The sequence below is a fragment of the Sinohyriopsis cumingii genome, chromosome 8 (genome assembly GCF_028554795.1).
Source record: "Sinohyriopsis cumingii isolate HCF-2022 chromosome 8, ASM2855479v2, whole genome shotgun sequence".
In the NCBI taxonomy this organism is placed as follows: Eukaryota; Metazoa; Mollusca; class Bivalvia; order Unionida; family Unionidae; genus Sinohyriopsis; species Sinohyriopsis cumingii.
In genome coordinates this window covers 109,566,116-109,587,263 of record NC_142968.1, presented here as the reverse complement: position 1 = coordinate 109,587,263, position 21,148 = coordinate 109,566,116, and the positions used below count along the sequence as shown (strand labels likewise).

The following is a 21,148-nucleotide window of genomic DNA, read 5'->3' as shown; positions in this document are numbered from 1 at the left end:
GTACCCGTTGATGACGAGTGGATAGTCTGCTATCAAGTTGTGGTACCTAAGTCAAATAGTCAGGAAATTATACGTTTAGCTCATGAAACTCCTTTGTCTAGTCATCTGGGAGTCAATAAAACCTATCATCAATTTTACTGGACTAAAATTAAGCGTAATGTTCAAACTATTGTAGATCTTGTCACACTTGTCAAATGGTAGGAAAACCACACTAAAGGTGCCTAAAGCTAATTTGCAGCCAATTTTTGCATTTGACTAACCGTTTAGTAGGGTAATGGTAGACTGCGAATGTCTTTTACCCAAGACCAATTCAGGCAACCAATACATGTTGAACATAATGTGCGCGTCAGCAAGGATTCCAAAGGAAATTTCTTTACGGAATATTAGGACTAAAACTGTAGTCAAAGCCTTAATTAAATTCATTACCCTTTCTGGCCTTCATAAGTCCGTAGCATCTGATCAAGGTCCTGATTTTACATCAGGGATCTTCCAACAAGTTATGTATGAATAAGGTATTCAACAGTCCAAGTCCTCTGAGTATCCCCCTGAAAGCCAGGAGGCGTTGGAAAGATTTCTTCAGACTTTAAAGAATATGATAACATCATATTGCTTTGATACCAGAAAAGATTGGGGACGGTGGCTTTCACTTATTGTTGTTTGCTGTTAAGAAGTCGGTTGAAGAGTCCCATGGATTTAGTCCTTTCGAATTATTTCTGACACTGTTCGTGGACCATTGATGTTGTTGAAAGAAAACTGTATTTAACAGAAGAATCAGAGATCAATTTATTTGATTATATCTCTGATTTTAAATACAAAACTATCGAATGCTTTTGAAATGGCAAGAAATAATTTTCAGTCTACCCAATCACAAATGAAATTGTGGTATGACAAAACTACAAAGAAAAGAACTAGTTTTCATGCCCATACCTCAAAGTCCTCTTCAGTCTATCTATGATGGTCTCTATAAAATTACAAAGAAAGTACGTGATTTAAATTATATAATCAATACTCCTGCATGGCAGAAAGAGTAACAACTCTGCCATATCAATATGTTAAAAGAGTATATTGATCTAGATAGCTCTTATAAATCATTCGAAAATTTAGTTGTTCCTGTGCCACACGATGAAGATTTAAATAATATCATACAACCAGAAAGTAATGACTGTTACCAACAGTCCTTGAAATGCTGAAATATATAACATAAACTTGGACAATCAATTTTCACATCTACAGCCACATGAATAGAATGAGTTTAAGTAGCTAACATATGAATATGCGCACGTGTTCCAACTCGAACAAATAAAATCTACCATGATGCTGAAATTGTATATTCTAAACCTATACAACAACACCCTTACAGGATGAATTCTCTGAATCAGGAATGTTTGAAGAAGGAAATTAAATATTTGTTTGAGAATGACTTTATCGAACCGAGCAAAAGTAATTCGAGTTCGCCATGTATTTATGTCCTGAAACCAGATAATTATTTCCGTATGATGACAGACTGCAGACAAATGAACAGTGTAGCTAAAACAGACATAGTTCCAATACCGAGAATTGATAACTGTATTGACAGGATTTGAAATGCAAAATATGTCACCAAGCTTGACCTGTGAAAAGAAACCTGTCATATTCCCCTTACAGATAGCGCAAAATAAATTGTAATTTCGGCTTATGCATCTCCAGATGGACTAAATAAAGTGATGCCATCTGGTATGAAGAGTTCTTATCTACATTCCAGCGCTTAATGAACATGTTAACATCTGGTATACATGGTTGTGATGCAGACATTGACGAGGTAATTATTTATAGCAATTCTTCAAAGGAACACATAGAAATTATCCGGAAAGTATCCGTTCGCTTCAGTGAGGCATATTTGACAGTTAAACTAGATAAAATTTAAGTTTGCCAAGCTTGTGTCAAATGTTTAGGACATATCCTGGGTCATAGACAAGTTAAGCCTCTAGAAGCCAAGGTTAAAACTATCTATGAATTCCCTCTGCCTATCAGCAAGAGATAACTGATGGAATATTTGGCCATTGCTGGATATTATCGTAAATTTTGCTCAAAAGTTTTCATAATTGTGGTTGATATGGAAAAAAGAAAGCATTAATGTATACATTTTTCCTTTTCCTTATAAGTGGAGGTGCTACATATATCTATATTTTTGTAACTTTTGGTATATCATTTTATTTAATTTTCTGGTATATGATTTATTTAATTCTCGTAAATTTTTCATGGTTGTGCACTGTGCAGAATATATTTTGTTAATACTTGTGCATGTGACCTAGCTTTGTTAAGAACGCAAATTGCATAGGATTCATAAATAGATGTTTTCGTATGTGTTGACAATTATTAATAATAATATTAATAATAAGACTTAAAATGGCGTCTTTGGCGTAGATTCTCGGTGTCTGCTGGGATATGGAAGTTTCAAGAGTAATTCTGCTGTTTTCCACTGGTTGTTTAGTTTGTCAAAAATCAATAGTGTTAGTTGTCACGTGGGGTCAATTTGTGTATATAAGGATAAAATTAAGCATTCAGGTTCTTTTTGAATTCTGGAGGTATTTACACCTTTTGTGTTCTTGTTATAAGTCTGCACAAGTGTTTTATGTTGTATTTTGATATTTTTCGAGGGTAAAACATTTGTTTGGACTGTTCAGTGGTGACAGAATGTATTCATTATTTGAACTATAATATTATTCTGGAACTGTTCTAAATAATTCGAAAGAATTCTGGATAACGGCATGTTGACCAGGTTAGAGTTCTTGCAGTACCAGTACATTTCCGGTATTGAAAATTATAAGGGACTTTTCATTCGTTTAGGACATTCATAGACCTTTAGAAAGACTAATTTGGTTACACTTCATATTCATAATGCTGTAAATTTCTCTCCAGCTTTTAATTTATAAATTTGATAATTCAATTCTTTGTTAAGTTTTATTAAACTTGTTTTGCTTCTTTTTTATTACTTAAGTTTGTGACCATAGAGTCTTAACAATATGTTAGACCTTCCTTAATGTTATGCAACTGCCATACATATAACATTTAACGAAAATTAGCGGTCCGTATTACTTTCGGTATAGATTGATTTTGTGAATATGATTTCTTTCTTATTATTCTAAACCAGTTTAACTCTCAAAGTTATACATTTTTATAAAGATTATTCTGGTCCTTGAATTCAAGTTTCATTACGTTATTAACTATATAACCCATACAGTGTTTCGTTCACGTTCAGCTATGCAATCGTTCGGACTGTTTATATTCACTATACTAAAAGGATGTGTTTATATTCTATGTGAAACATTATAAGTTCACGGTGGTAAAGAAACCTCTTGGCCGAACAGAGTTTGTTGTACTGTCTGCTTTTAAAGTAGTAAAATAATAGCGGAAAATGAAATCCCTTGTGTTAAGTCTACGTTGTCCCAACCAAATCTAGCTTAAAGAAGAATTATGCAGAATTAAAATTTGTATAGGCTATTAGTGGTGTTAACAATGTGCACATTGTACTAAATACGTGTTTCATGCAGGTTTTGTTGCAAAAATTTTATCAATGTTTATTACTTTCATTTGGTAACGTTTTTGAAATCAGAGATTCCTTAGATAAAATGGGATTTTAACAAACGGTTATCAAGCTCCTATGCTCAACTTGCTGGTAGTTGCCATTATTAATGTAATGGCGACTCTGTTAACAAATGTGTTTGAAGGCAAAGGTGCTAAATGGTAAACAGAGGTAATATCATTTTGGTTTCAGTCGATGTCTGTTTGTTTATTATTTGCAACTTTAGCAAACATACATGCGGACTCAATGTCCTGTACTACGTTCGGCAAACCGATTCTTAATTGTCATCTGCGCTAAATTGGTCTCCCGAAAGGAACAATGATACAATGAAACATTATTAGCATTGGATTGTAAGATATGGTTTGAATATGTTGTTATAACTCGTACAGGATATGTCTTTCTGATTTGGTTGATTGTCCATTGCTAATGGCTGAGCATGTTGTTTCTCCAGACATCTAAGATATGGTGACGAACTTTGTTCAACTTCAGCTTTTTTTACCAATTAATGTTAAGATTATCCGAAGTAGTGTGAGGCCAAACAACAATATTATATCCAAAACAGCTACGCCACCACCCGTCACTTGTACATTTGTGGTGTTTTCATTTGTCTCATCTGTTTCGCATATAGTGTGTTCTTCATCTTTCAAATTTGTAATTAGTAGTTCTTTCTAACAATGATCTGTTTTAAAACGTCTGAGAACGTTTTCCGTGTAGGCATCCGGGTCGAACTAGACGTGAATGTGTTTGCTTCTGTGAGATTTTCTTGTCGTTGGCTGACATTGTTCTCATCATCCTTTTTGTCTTGTTTAATGCCCTTTTAATTGATAAGGAAATGTGTAACAAAGTCGAAAAAACTTTGAATTGACTAAATGTTAAGTGCAACAACTTGTAATATTATTTGCAAGGAGTTAAAAGTAATTCGAATTCTAATTGGTAAATGAAAGAAATTGATGTTGTGACATGCCTTATGTATGGAAAAGTTAAAATCAGATTCAGTGGGTTTTACAGAATTAGCGCTTTCTGAAAATATTGTTTTGATAGATACATTAGAATACAAGTGATAAAGTGGATATATGAAAATGGAGATGAATTGGATATACGAAAACGGAGATCATTACAAAGAGAGTATATGAGACCGTATATGAAAGCATGTCTTCAAGATAATTACAAGAGGTAACAATGTAAAAACACTAAAGTAAACTGTACAAGTTGAGACGGCATTAAACATAGATCATTTGCCTCCTTAATTTGCCTGATCCTGTTGAACATAGATCTGTCTTCCTATGGGCAAATAATATTTAAATGATGATCATCGAAAATCTCCAAATTATGAAATGCCATTGAGGAAAGAGACAGATGATTACATAAAAGATGTTGAAGTATTTATGACACCTAACTTCATTACTGAGGAAATCATGCACAGTATTGTCTATTATTTTCTTGCAAAACTGTATCAGACGGTACGTAGTTATTAATGTAATAGTGACTATTTCAACAAATGAGGTTGAAGGGACAAATTTTCAACAACAAATTAATAGGTACCCATTTGCATTTTGAGATGTTGGCGCCTAACAGTTCACATCTCGTTAGCCTATGCTATCACCCTGTTTCGAAATATATTTTGCCATAGCTTCCTATTGTCGTTTTGAAATAAAAACATATAAAAGTTATCAAATAGGTACTTGGTGCAGAAATAGGGTAACAGCTAAAATGTCAATAATCCTTCTAAGTATCAAATTCATTTGAATTTTCATGTACACTTCTCAACGTATATTTTTAAAACTGTTGAAATTGTCGAGCGGAGGAAATCAGCAATCTTTCAAAAGAGTAGCAATAGCATTTGTAGCTGTACCCCTATCAATAATTACTCTGTCTACAACAAATTAGGTAACAAGTGCTGGCTCCCCACTCACACAGGCCTACTTCGTGTTCTCCTGCGCGTCATACTCCACTTTGTCTTCGTACCACAAAATGATATTGTTTTGACATAATCAAAAAGGTTTAGAGAAAACTTAGAACATTATTTTCTCGAGTTGGTCAAAAAAGTAGTAATAGCGAGAGTTGATATTATTCACGGCACTATAAGGTACTTATTAAAAAGTTCTCAACAAACTGTTGCTTTTCGAGATGAACATACTATTATATCTATGTTAGCATTAGTCTTTTGTTAGAACATTTTATGGAAGATTTAAACAAAGCAATTGTAGTATTAAAGGCTAGTACACATTATCAGAAAGTAAACAATAGAAAGTAAAATTAATATTATATGATTGCTTAACTTTCTGTGGTAATCTTGTTAAAGACAGGTTGTGCTTGAGGAACAGAATTGGCAAACCTGAAAGTAGAAACGGCAGAGCAAATGCCACGCATAGCATCGTTACCGCAATCAAAGATATCTACATAATAATATACACTTTATGTTTTATTTTGTCCTGTGTAATTTCTTGTCTTACTCCATAGAGTCCATGTTAAATGACGTTTCATATAATTTCCAAATGACTAGTATACGCTTTTTACCTTTCTTATGTTTGTTAAAATCTTTTCAACTTTGTATATATCAGCTTGGTTGTGCTACAGAGATAACTCTACAAGTATGCCTTTACATCCACTTCCTTGAAATCTTCTAGTTTGTAAACGTCACGATCACCTTAAATTACTTGCTTGATATTGAATATTTTCTCGCTAAGTCAGGAGTGTATTCCTTTACAAATTTTATTTTGCATTTGGCAATTCTGAATGGGCCAGTTGTCAATAACTAAATGGAATGATCCATAGTTTTGATCTATTGTCTTCCCTGATGGCTTCAATTTGAGTTACGCTTGCTGAACTGTAACAGTTGTTCATACATACCCTAATTAGCTGTTGCAAAACTTCAACCCGTTTTCTGGTACCATTTTGGGTGAAATACTTCCACACTTAAATCTTCTGAATAATTTGGAAACTTTTAACTAATCGCGATGGTTCTGAGAGATTAAGTTGAACAGCATCAGCTATTTTACTTTTCTAACACGGGGCAACTATTTTGTTATAAAGCTTTTATAGTTGATCCATCCATTTCTCTTTTGAAGACATGTGAAAGCGTCATGCTTGTCATCTCTCCATTTTGTTCTCATTTTCGCAGCCGAAGCGTATTTTGAGAAGGCAAACGTCAGCATGAAAATATCTTTTTCATCCATTCCTGGACACTTCATATACTTTTATCTCAACAATACCTGACACTGGTTATCCATGCGACTAATATAGACTCATGTGTTTGGAGTTGTTTTCTATCATGCATCGGTAATGTGTAGGTAGAGTGTTCAATTATCTTTCTTGCCGTTATATATATATATATATATATATATATATATATATATATATATATATATATATATATATATATATATATATATATATATATATATATATATATATATATATATATATATATATATATATATATATATATATATATATATATCAACAATTTAATAATACTTGTGTAAGCAACTGCACATATAAAATTGTAGAAAAGATGATTAATACTGATTTCATTCTTGGTTTGCGAGATCTATGACAGCAACCAGTTAAAAACGGTATAACATGCAATAAATATTAAACGCTTAAAAATTATTTTACTTGCGCTAACTTAGTACTAGAGTGAAAATAATATCTCTTAGTAGATCATCGTTTGTGCATGGATAAATATCTTACTAATTTGAAATTTGCAGTGATTTAGGATAGAAATAATACCATGATCAGCACTGAAATCACTATTTTTCGAGAATTTGAATATATTTTCATTTTAATTTGAGTGGCCCAGTAACGTTCACGCACCCCACTGGTAGATGGCAACATTTGATATTTGTAAGTGGTCCAGCATGTTAGTGCATACTATATGACAGTCACCGAGAGACAAATACAAGCCACAAATGCCATTGGATCGAGGGAATAATGCGTGATAGAATAAAATCCATATATAGCGTCTGCTAGAGTGTGTGTGAGAGAGAGAGAGAGAGAGAGACAGAGAGACAGAGAGAGACAGAGAGACAGAGATACATAGAGAGATCGTCTATGTATCATCTGACAGATAAAAATATGTTTGTTATGCATATTGAATTTTGATCGTGCTTTGCTGTTGTACATGAGAATATGCTAATCATATTTAATTGGTATTGTGTGGTTAACCTTAGTCAGTACAGTAATTGAGTTTAGTGCCTATCTGACCAATGTCTTGTTGTTTTGTAAGCAACATATTATATGATAATCTGTGAATGATTTTAGATTATATTTTAAGATCATTATTACATGGAGCCAAACTGGTTTATAGATTTTGAGATCAATATCCAGTTTCTTTTCGAAATTAAGAATGTTCTAGAAAAAGTTGTATACGAATTTATTGGAAAATTCAATTGTAAATGATCTAGGGCATTTTGTTGTCTCATACTTCAGGTGATAGTTTGAAGTAATTAGAACTACTCATTACTACTTAACATATGTGTAGTTGAATCAGTTGTTTAGCTTTGTTTAGCTGAGAGGATTTTATTTCTTTTATGAACCAGAATTACAACGTGCTCATTAATGCCTATGGTACTAAAACACTATCTTGGAATTATTGTGAATTCGTTCAAGGACATTTCGGATCATATAATTGTGATACGTCAAGACTGTTAGAATATCAAGACTATTCAAGGCTATTGGTGCATCAGCACAGTCAAGGTTGGAATTCATTCGGAATGCCACTGGCATTCACTGGGAATATCCTATACTTTTGGATTTGTGATATAAGTTTTAGGTCTCTTTTGGGATGTAATTCACAATACTGTAAGATATTTTCAAATTTTCACTTTGTATTATTAGGAAACGATATATTTTTTGAATTGTACAAAACGTGTTGGTTTTCTTTCTTATATGTTGCTTAGTTTAAGATCATACATTGCAAACAAGGGAACACTGTGACATTTAGCAGAGAAAGTAAAATCAGAGAGAATGGAAGTCCCATGTGATCATATGTGTTGTTAAAATGGATAACATACGAGCTAAAGAAGGGGCATACCATGGTAGCCCTCTGTAGCATTTGGAAAAGGGAAAATTAGAGCCTGTGTGATACATGTCGGATAGGGGTTGTAAACCCTGTGTTGCATGTGATCGAAGCCATACTATGAGAGAGAAGGAAAGCTAAATGTGGCATATTACACAGAGAATAATCGGATAGAGAACGAAGACTTTATCTGGGATCTCTTTGTTACGATAATGCGAGAAATAATTTAGCCATATTTTAATCTGATGAAGGGAATGTTAAGTTAGAGAATGTAGAGCCATTGTTACCTCGAAGGAGATGCGTTTTTTGGTATTTGAATTTGATAACTGTAAATTGGTTATATAAAATAATGCATTGGGTTTGAATCTAAATTTTGAAAAGACGTCTCCCTCCGACAGAAATTCCAGAGGATTGTATAATCGATGAGAATTCCAGGTTGATATATTTTATCAGGCGTCGCCTAAAGCGTCTATGTCTGACCACAACTGCAATACTTCTTCAGATGAGATTTTACTTCCAACTTGATTTGATTGTATTGACGTCGAAGTCGACGTTTGTGTCGGAAACATTGCTCTTAATTTTTTAGATCCACAAATGAAGTAACAGCTCCAAGCCCGAGTTTTAAATTCGATCTTGGAGTTAGAATTCTTACAAAGCTCAACGTCATGTACTTTTAAAAGATCTCGGAGCCTCCAAAGTTCAGCATTTGTGCTAAATGTTTTATAATATGCGATGCGTTCATGTAGCAGTGGTGATTGCTAAGTAGACCTGATGCGAAGTAAGTGGTCCTTGTATACGAGGCCACTTGCTAATCAGCCTAGTTGTTCGTTACCTTTTAGTATATGCGTATGTGCGCCTGATTGGAGACTTACGAACAAACTTCTTTGCCTTTTTCTTGTCCATAGTTTATAACTTAGAGTCGTAAAAAATGTCATTCATATTTACAAATCAAATATAATTACAGAAGAACTTAATAACATTGTGAATGCTAGTTTTGTACAATTACTCTCCCCCAACACCGCTGAAATTTAAAGCCAGCCACTGGGCTACCACAAGGTTTAAAAATGTGTCGCTCCCTGAATACATATACGCGTGTGTGTGTGTGTGTGTGTGTGTTTGGTGATATTGCAAATGTTGGATTTTAATACTCATTTTAATATCAAACAATTTCTAGGTACAAAGTTCAAAACTTGTTTGTCTCGTACGTGAATGATGTAGAAATAATAGTTAATGCACAACTCATTCGCTAATCATGTGACAGTGAATGGATTGAGAAAACAACAAGGCGGATAGTAAAGGATGACAATTTCTAAAATAGTTAATTTGCCATTTTTTAGACCATCTAGAACTCTATTCTCGAAAATTATGGCTTAAATGTGAATAAAATATCAAAAATTACAAATTAAAGTACATACTAATATTTAAAGTAATGCATGGTATGTTTCATTCGAAATTCGAAGAACAGAGCCTGGGACCTGAACTGAAATTGATTACAAACAATCATTGCAAAACACCATTTCCAAAACCAAATACTTCAAAAGTAGCATGTGCTGACCAAGGTGTTATTCTATGAAATAACAACATAAGACATTATATTAGAAACAAATCTAAATATGTTCAGAGCAAAATCGTATAACTATTATCTCGAAAAGTAGTTTTCTTTGCAAATATTAAAACAAATACTGTCCAATTTAATTTGTTCATGCATTTAAAATACATTTTGAGATTTTGTTACTTAATGATTTAAAGCATGCTTTACTGTTTTCTTTATCTTTTCTGTACCATTCTTTTTGTTTGTATATTCAATAGCTTGATCACCATGAGGGCTTCAGTGAGAATAGTATATTTTTACTCAGTTACCCTCATAAAATAAAGTATTTGTCATTATTATTATTATTATTATTATTATTATTATTATTATTATTATTATTATTATTATTATTATTATTGTTATTATTATTATTATTATTATTATTATTATCATTATTATCATCATTATCATCATCATGTAAACACATTGGATTGGTTATATCTTGAGAATAATGATCAATAATTTATATCGCTTCGTCCTTGCATAAAACCCTACCTAGTGTATACTCGGATGCTAGGAGTTGTGTGCAAAAACTACTGTATCTATATAGCATGATACTTAGTGGAAACTTAGCTTATGTTGAAAGGCCACCACATTTGTAACAACTCAAGATATTCAATCTGATCTAACACAGTTCGGTATATTTAGCAATAATTTAGTGACTTACTGAGTAAAGTTTGTGCAAAACTATATTAAAGTAGTTGCTGCCATCATTCCACATTTAAAGCTGAATTTACTGTTTTGATTACTGCAGTTAATTAAAATGGACAATTAATAAAATAAGAGATATCGTGAATACAAGTATATTTTAATATTATTGTATGTCTTAGCAGATTATAGACTTGATATTGTCTTTTTTGACCCAAATAACTTAGCCACAGTTTCGTTGCAATGCTTGTCATGAGACATAATCTAAAGACCTGTGTGTAATTTTTTTTCTCAGTGATTTCGAACATCATTTGCAGGTATTGTATCATCTATAGTTTGATTAATTTCAACATGATTTCAGTGTTTTTTATTATTCAGGCACAATGACCGATATGCAGAGGATAATATCAAATCCTAGAACAAATTGTTTTTGCTGCAATGGCACATATTTATATCCATATGGTAATACACCAGCTACAGATCTCACAGGAGGTTGTGAGGTAAAACAAAATGTGGATTTCCTGTTACTAGCGTGCGGTGATATTCGTAATATTCTCTTCACACTTATGAGTCTCCATGAGCTGAAGATCAGGCCTGAAACTCTCAATTTTCATGTGAATGATAATGAAGATGTCATCCTCGCCAGGAATTTGGTTCTTCTTGCTATTTTGGATAATACTGATCCTGAAAAAGGCGAGGATTTGGAATTTTTATGGTCTGTTTGGTATGACATGGCAATATCAACAAAATCCCTACAAAGACTTAGGCGTATTATCAATGAGCTTCTTCAACAAGAATGTCCAAGGGCAAAATCCATGACAGAGGATTGTGGCGACAAAATAAAAGATATCTTCAGGTATTGGTTGAGAAAAAACATTTCCCTCAGCGACATTACACTAAAGCGTAACAAATTTGAAAAGGAGAAGGTTTCAAAGAAGCTGCATGAATCCACTCTCATACCAATTGAAGTGTATGATGAAGTTCAGTATCAAAATTGGAACCATGAGGTTCAACAGTTTATGCAAACAGGGTCGACATATAGGGGAGAACATGTGCAAGAGGTTGATAATCTTATGGCAAATCCAACTCTGATCTGTCCTCATGTAGATGGCTGGAGGGTTAATAATAATGGAACTCCGTTCCATTCATACAACCTTTTTGGGTAAGAGACTCTTTGCAGTAATATTGAAACCAGACCTTTAAGTTTTATTTGCATTGTAAGTTTTTTTCATGGTGGGGGTTTTAAAAACCATCCTTATAGCATAACATCTAAACTATATGTCTGTGGAAAGTCAATATGGATAATATGCAAGAGGTGTACCATGGACCACGTAATTTTACAATTAAAAAATTCCATATCAATCTATTTGAATAATACAGTTTGATAACTAGAAGCTCCATAGAACATGTTATTGTTTATATATATATATATATATATATATATATATATATATATATATATATATATATATATATATATATATATATATATATATATATATATATATATATATATATATATATATATATATATATATATATATATATATATATCACTTTCATGTTCTAATATCAGCTGTAAATGTTTTGAAAGCCACATTCAAGGAGCAATATGTCTCCTTGCTAAGCAATAATACTGATAAGGCTCATCGGTTGTGTATAGAAATACCAGTTTGACACTAAAATGGTTATATCGTCTATGAATATTTTCATCACTATAGTATGATGTTGAAATTACTCTATCAAAGATGTTGTGGATTGATATATCCATGATTTAGAATTTTTCATTCGATCATGCCATATGTTTTGAATATATATTCACCCAGATTTGATTGCGATCAACTTCTACCTCTGCGCACTGTTAATCACAGCATATTCCACAATTTGGATGGGAAATAAAGTTCGAGGTTTTTGGACTATAATAAAGATTTAATGAAGAAATATGTGTGACTATAGTGCATTCGTTTGGAACATTTTGGCGCAATATTTACGAAAGCTATGCAAATCCTGTAATAACATGTCCTAGAATATGCCCTTCTTAGTGGCTCTAATTTGGTAAAAACAAAATCATTTGAATGCTTTCAAACTATTCTTGGATATCCATAAAAAGATGGAGTAGGCTTCATAAAAGGAACACTTTTTATATTACATAGGTTGACCGAGGGACAGAGTCTTTATGAGAATTGTCTTTCCCAGTTGAAGAGAATGGTTCAAGCATGGAAGCAGTTCAATGCGACAAAGACGATATGCATCAAGGTAATTTATCGCACTTATAAAACGTCACGTACATGCACAGTGATACTGTTCAAGCAACACATTTAAAAGTTACAGTTCTTTTTTTCGACCTATTCTTTTGTACACATTTCTTTTGGTATTCCAAAATCAGATTACCAAGTGCTTTTGCTACAATACATCATCGATTGTACACAGAACTTCTACTGATTCTGTTGTTGCACCTCTATCTCACTTAATTTCTTCAGCATTTTAGTGGTCTACCACTGAGATAGCGGGCTGGGGAAATCGAATTGTGAATTGCACCGGTGAAGTCAAAAATGTTAGAGAGTGATTATTCGCTCTGAGTACAAATTGTTGAAAGAACTCCCACTAATTATGTTGTTGTACCTCTATATCAGTTAATTCCTTTGGCATTTTGGTAGTTTACCACTGAAGTTACAGGTCTACACACACACACACACACACACACACACACAAAGAAGTAGAGAGAGAGAGAGATAGAAGGCTGGGGAAAGATAACTGTGAATTGCACCGTTAAAGTCAGAAATGTTAGAGAGTGATTATTCGTTCTCTGAGTACAAATCTAGCCATGCATCGAAAGCTCAAGGCAAATGAAAAAGAATGGGATTAAAGTGCAAAGAATCTAGTAAAGCAGAAAATAAAACTTAGCTAAGCTAAATGCACACATCAACTGGATACACACATGTTAATACTTCACTATCGATGTAATAGGTACATGTCGTATGGTAAATAACAGGCATTCTCTTCAAGTGTACTGTATCCAGCTGCGGATTGCGTGTGTCATGGATTTATTAAATAAATTTAACCAATTGATAGCAAACAGTGAAAAACTAGTTGTAACAAGCCAAATCGTGAATATAGAGAAAATTAAATGACTGATCGGATACCATTTATCCTAACCTACTGCCAGACAACCAAAATTTACGTCATGGCTTCTAGAAAGGCTTGTCCATCATGGCAATGTATGACACATAACGTTATTTCTTCAAAACAAACCAGCAGTAACATATATCAAAACAAAAGTCCTAATAGATATCCTAGTCAGTACAAATTGATTTAGAATGCTGGTACATGTGAACAAATTAATATCTGTGGCAAGTGAGAAATAAGTTACAAAATTCAAGTATGTTATGGATATGTTCTCAAATATAGTATATATTTTCCAGGCTTTGATAGACTAGAAATGTTTGAAGATCACAATGTTAATGGTATTCTAGGCAATGTTTCGTTTTTTTGTTGTTAATTTCTAATTGTTAATTAATATGCAAATTATGTTTGGCAGTATAAGCGCACCTTCTCAAATCCAATAAACTTTTCACTGATCACAGAATGTTATTAAAATAACTGAGATGAACAATGTAAGGAAATAGCAACCACGTTTATTTAGCGCTACTTGGTACTTTGCTTAGTAGATTCGTACCGTTTGCCTTGCTACACAATGTATCATTTACATTATAGATTTCATTTTGGCTTGATGATTGTTTGACTCTCTGCAATCACACCCTACCATCTGATATGAAGTTTGATTTCATTCACACATCCGATATCATAGACCAAGTGGGCCTTCTGAACCTTCTTGCATTATGTTCAGGCCGATTGAAAACGTAAGTATATTAAGGCCACACTATCTATGAACTGTAAGAAGGTCAAAGAAACTGTAAGTCTTTGCTGCAAACTGTATGTGCAAGAACCTGTTGTGTGTAACGAGCATCGATGCATTCTAACTGCAAAATCAAATATTGTTTCATCTTGATGTGACGACATGTTTGAAATAATTTGTAATTTAGGGCGCTTGTTTTTTAAAATTAAATTTATTTCATTATGAAGGGGCTAAATTTATGCAAAAATTATTAATTCACCCATTATATGTAACTATGTTTCCCGCAAAGGAAAATCTTCAGTGTTCAATTCAAACTTAGAATGAAATTTCTTATATTTCCTATTATGTCTGTACAGCAACCACTTATATCTTCTTCTCACAAAATACATTCTTACAGTTAATAATGAAAAGAAAATTAGTTATATGTGTCTTACAATATACAAGTTGTCTATTACATTTCAGTTTTGTCTCTTGCTAGTTCGTCATATAGGAAATACTATATTTAAAAAGATGTACTTACGTTTGCAAAGGAGCAAGAGCATATTTTACAAGACAATAGTTGTTATTATAATTGTTTTCATCTACTAATTCTTCTATCGTTACTTCTTGTATTTTATGTGGAAATTCCAATTTGTTAACTAATAAATAGCAAGTTATTTATTAAGTAGTCATAGTTAATTGAATATATTTCCTCTACTCCCAATACACATTAGTATGGTCAGAGTGTACTTAAGAAATTAATCTATCGGATCTATTTACATGAACACTGATGGATATTATTTGCATGCGTGGTACTCTTGTACATATTACACAACCTTAATAATAATAATAATAATAATAATAATAATAATAATAATAATAATAATAATATAAACATACATTGTAGTTTTAGGAAACACTTAGTACTAGGAAAATGTATGCTCTTTGTCTTTTTTGTTGTAACCGGGTTTGCTTTGGTTCAAAGTGTTTGTTCATTTTTTTATATAGATTAAGGCCTTCAATCACCCATGACTTCAAAACCTAAAGTTTGTCTGTGCAATCCATGGATAATAAACAGCACAAGTTTATCTGTATGTGACCAAACAAGAAATCTGTCATGGGTGATAAAAGTTACCGACCTAAATAGATCAACCATATATCAGTAACCACAAACCACCAGTTCCATACTACTATGGTAAACATGATTGTTTATTGTAATGATGATCTGCTTTCTATAGTCTTCTGTCAGCATATAGTATTGATTGTGGCTATACTGCAGCAAAAGGGTTATGGCTCGCCTCTCTACAGTTATGTTGCAAAGACTAATTTTCTGTAGTTTTTATAGGTTACTGCATTTGTATGGAAAAATATGAATGAGTTTTATCTGATGTAAATACTGCAAGACCGACAAAACGAGTTCATATTTTCCCATACAATGCAGTAACCTTTTTATTATATGCTCATTTTATTATTCTACCTAATGCTTAATTATTAACAAAATACACTACAAGAAACAAAGTAACTGAATGTATGCCGTATTCCAAACTAAATACACAGGCGCAGATTCATCATTACACAACAACAACATTATTAATGCGCACATAACTCAGCCCAGATAAATTTGAACTTAGTCGCGCGCTCGACATAACTTTGGAAAGAAAATGGCGTGTCTAGTTAAAATTGAAATTTGGGATCATATTCTGAATGAATGCGTATCGCAACATCTTTTCCATTTGATCTGGAATGAATAGATTTTGGTATTTGTTTTGATTCTACGAAGTTATGTGATTATGGACTGGATTTATCTCTGACAATTCCACATGAAATACATCGGATTGAAGAAGCGAGGGAGATGCGTGTTGACATCTGCAGATGTGTTTCTGTTTCTGTCGAGGAATGTTTAAAATCATAATGTGGGAAAAATATGGAGTCTTTCAGTTGCAATTAACAAAAAGACGCTATGGAATTTAATGCTTATTTCATTTTGAGTGCAGTAAGGAGGATGTAATTGCACTTATATTCGAAATTACAGCACAATTTCGAAATGTGTAATCAAGATTGAGAACCTATGACATGGCTCATGTAATTCGGATTTGCAGAACTAAGAAAGTATATTCTGAGGAAATTCAGGATGCCTAATTGTAAGTATATTTTTTGCCATTCTTATAGCCAGTTAAAGAAGACAGTTTATTCCTTGTCACTTGTATCTTATTCGTAAGGACCCTTTCTTGCGTCTACTGTATAGCTAGCCAAATTCGAAATAATGCACCAAAAAAGTTAACGCGAAATGTGCCAAAGCAGCTGGTATATGGCAGTCCACGAAACATCTGCTTTACTTAATTCAGAAACAAATTTAATCAACCGGAACGTAAAGCGCCTACTACGCCAGTGTATATGACTTGTTTACAAATCAAAAGTGCTGGCGTCTGCGTCTATTGTTTATTTACAACAGAAAGTAGTTCCTTTATGCACGTGAAAGCAATATGAAGATGTGCAATATCGTAAAATACTCAACGATTCTGACAAAGTAAATTTAACGAAGAAAAAATGAGCATATAATAATATTTTATACCATCTATCGAACAATTTCAAATAGATGTGTATCATATTTTTAAATAAATTTGGCGACCTCTGTTCACAGGATTATTTTGCAAAAATGAATAGAGTGTACTCAAAGTTGCTAATAAGTTTAAATAGCTGTTTTGTTCGAATGCATTATAAAGATTGATCAAGAGGACCAGACAACATAACCGGAACATATTGATAAAATAATTTACTTAGTAAATATCTTAGAAAATAAACTACTTGAGCTTGGTACATAAGTTGAGACAATGTTTATGTGAAATTTTGCAAGCACACTGAAGGTGCTAACGCTGAATACAGATGAATACCGCAATGTCAGTGACGACAACAACAACATTGATATATGAAGTGAATGTAGTATCCTGTTTAATGAATAACAACAGGGATAAATCAATTAGAGAGATGTGCGTAGTATTAGCATAACGATGACATCAACACTGATGAATCTTCAGTGTGTATATATATATATATATATATATATATATATATATATATATATATATATATATATATATATATATATATATATATATATATATATATATATATATATATATATATATATATATATATATATATATATATATATATATATATATATATATATATATATATATATATATATATATATATATATATATATATATATATAGATATATATAGATATATCTCTCTATCTATCTATATATATATATATATAGATATAAATAGATCTATATATAAATAGATCTATATATATATATATATATATATATATATATATATATATATATATATATATATATATATATATATATATATATATATATATATATATATATATATATATGAAGGAGAACACACCAAAACTTACTTGATATAATGGAACAAGAACTTAAGCTGAAATTTACAAACGCTCCAAGACATTTGACGTTATTGGATACAAACATGCAATGTCTAGTTGTGTTCGAGTTGGTGTAATAGTTTGCCGTGATACGTCACTGAAACTCATTTGAGCTAACACAATATTCAAAGAAAGTTTAGTTAAATTTTCAAAAATATTTTATGATGCTAAAGAGAATGAGTCTGTTTATGTGCAAAAACTAGATTTAGAGTTAAGAATTATTATTAAGTCAGCATTTAGATTCCTTGAAATTCTGAGGTATAATTTGGGTATTGACCTCCATATTCAAGAACAACACTATGCACAAGAGGAGATACAGCAGGGGCGACTGGCAAACAAGCGACAGCCATTGAAAAAAAAAACATGCACCCGCATCGAGTGGAGATATCAGCCAGTTAGATAATGCTGTTCATTATGACCTATTGCTGTGCATCGGTTGTAACATTCAGTGATGAAGAAAACCGTCATCGTATTGCAAATGCCATTGCTACAGAGACCGCTGAGCATGCTCGTGAACAAAAATGTCCTCGCCGTATTGGACATAATATTGCTATTGAGTCCACTAAAATGTACATCAATTACTAGGACCTGAATTTAAGTATTACATGTACTATGGTGAATTAGAAAATCACGTGGCAATTATACCACACAATACAAACCAGGTAAAGGTTCTCAACAACTGTTATTAAATATGATTCATGGAATTATACCAGTGTTTCATCTTTCTGGTATCTCAGGAGCTAAAACCGATATTGTTCTTTAACCATATTTATTCGTGATGCTATATCGTTTCACTGATGGTTTGAAAATCATAACACCATGGATTCACAGTGGTGGTCATACATTTTAATTTACAAAGACACTAAGGCAATAAATTATAAGGGCATTGAATTTATTCTGAACACGATTGAAATATATATAAACGCAGGATCAGGATGCACGCCTGATAGATGGAAGAAAGTTGAAGTATACATTTCCCCATACCAAGCATTCTGTGGATTGAGTTATATGCAAGCACCATTGTATATTCTGCCACGGTCAGTGATAAATGTAAAAAACAAACGACGATGATAATAGTTGCTTCAAATTCGTGATGTTTACCTACGTTACATCGGGATTGTAACACAAACGATCACCCTCGAAAACACCTTGAATACTTGGGTGAGATCAATCGAATTTCAGGTGACGGTCGCTAAAGCCACATTCAAAATGTATTGCTGTTAATATGTTTCTTTTGATAAAGGCTTTTATTTGCGTGCACTATCCCCACAAATACAAAGAAGCGAACACAAACAGACATGTTATTGCTTGGTTCAGAGTCGTTAGCCCATTGCGTATGGATAAAGAATCTGACCTACTAGACACATTGTACAATAATAAAAGAAGGCTGTAAAACATAATAAAGTTTACAGTAGTGCAACGCAAACTAAAGGTACCCTGTATCATATATGCGGAATTCGAATGCCTTAACATTTCTTGTAGAACTGATGGTTTCAATGGCCATGACTTAACAAAAGCAGCAAATTCAACGCTGCTGAACAGGTCCCATGTGGGTTTTGTTACACTGTTGTCAGATGTGATGAGTAAATGGAGCCACCAATGTTGTATTATGGTAAGGATTCAGCTAAGGTCCTTCGCAAATGGTATTACGAATTATACAACAACTCTGTTCACCTGCTGATATAATTATAACCAGTGATAATATTAATGAGTTTTAGATGGCCACTCATTTGGATTAGTGATGGTCCTTGTCATGGAACTAAAACTTCATGATCGCTGTCATATCAATGATGGGTTATTGCACTTACGAATTGAATAAAGTCAAACACAGATTCCTGTAGTGCATCATTACCTCCTTGAGTATAATGTCCAGTTAATAATAAAAACAGTAAAAAGCGAAAAATAAGTGTTAAAAACTTCAGAAATTGCTAGTTGGTATCGTACCACCGATACTGACTTGATGACTAGAAAGGTGTGTATCCCTACCAATACATGAGAGATTGAGACAAGTTTACTAAAACTTAATTACCACCTATCGAAATATTTAATTCGTCTTTGTCGCATGTAAGTATTTCAAAAGAAGATTATGAGTGTGCAAATAAAGTGTGGTCAGCATCTGCCATAGGTGACTATCATGATCTGTATTTGAGGACCTATATGTGTTTAAGGCATTTCATGACACTTCTGTGTGAGTGTAGAAGCTCTATTTTACATCACCGGGAATAGCATGGATTACACTTCTATCAACAACCCAAATCGCGTTGATATTGGTGATATCGTTATGCATCTCGCGTCGTGGTGGAATATCAATGACAAGCCATAAATATGTGCGCGCAAACAACACGAATATAGACGGATATAATCCCTCGAATCCTAAAAGTTAAATCATATATTTACATGATAGTAATCTTTAGGAATGTGCAATGATTCAGCCATTTCCTGACGGTGGGTTTTAGAGGATTGCTCCCATACAGCAGTAACAGTGACCACAGATATTTCATTGGATTTTGACAGATATTTCATTGGATTTTGATTTTGAGTACACTGAACAGCCTCTTCACCACTATAATGGTTACACTAGAAGCATTGTCATTGCCTGGTGAGCAATTCTCACCTTATTAGTATACAATTGTTGATGAATTAGGACGTATATTTACTGAAGGCACCAAGCTTGTTCTAAATCTCAGAACCAAAAACAAGTATTCCAATTATGATATTTGCAGTTGTCTTAGCGATTGGGAATGCATGTAATTAATGTCCATCAAGTGCATGGATTTTGCCAACAAACTTTAATGGCCTCATACATTCAAATGAATACGGATCTGAGAGCAACGGCCACCAATGACTAAAAATGACTTCATCAAGCACATGAATAATTCCGTATTTGACAAAACAATGGAAAATTGCGAAAACGAATTGGAGTTGACCTTGGTCGTGAGAGTGAACAAGAAAGAGTATTGCTAATTTGACATTGAATCCTGAACGATCTTTGATGATTGACTTATTGTCTTTTGTACTATAAAAGC

At 32.8% G+C, this 21,148-nt stretch overlaps 1 protein-coding gene across 1 annotated transcript in view; it reads left to right on the top strand.

Moving 5' to 3' along the window:
- LOC149794363 (uncharacterized) overlaps positions 1 to 21,148 on the top strand; it is a 116,804-nt gene that overhangs the window by 15,820 nt on the left and 79,836 nt on the right. The window contains exons 2-4 of the mRNA XM_089968529.1: positions 11,200 to 11,983; positions 12,975 to 13,077; positions 14,536 to 14,681. Coding sequence (XP_089824655.1) covers positions 11,200 to 11,983; positions 12,975 to 13,077; positions 14,536 to 14,681 — 1,033 coding nt within the window. The remainder of the gene's footprint in view (positions 1 to 11,199; positions 11,984 to 12,974; positions 13,078 to 14,535; positions 14,682 to 21,148) is intronic.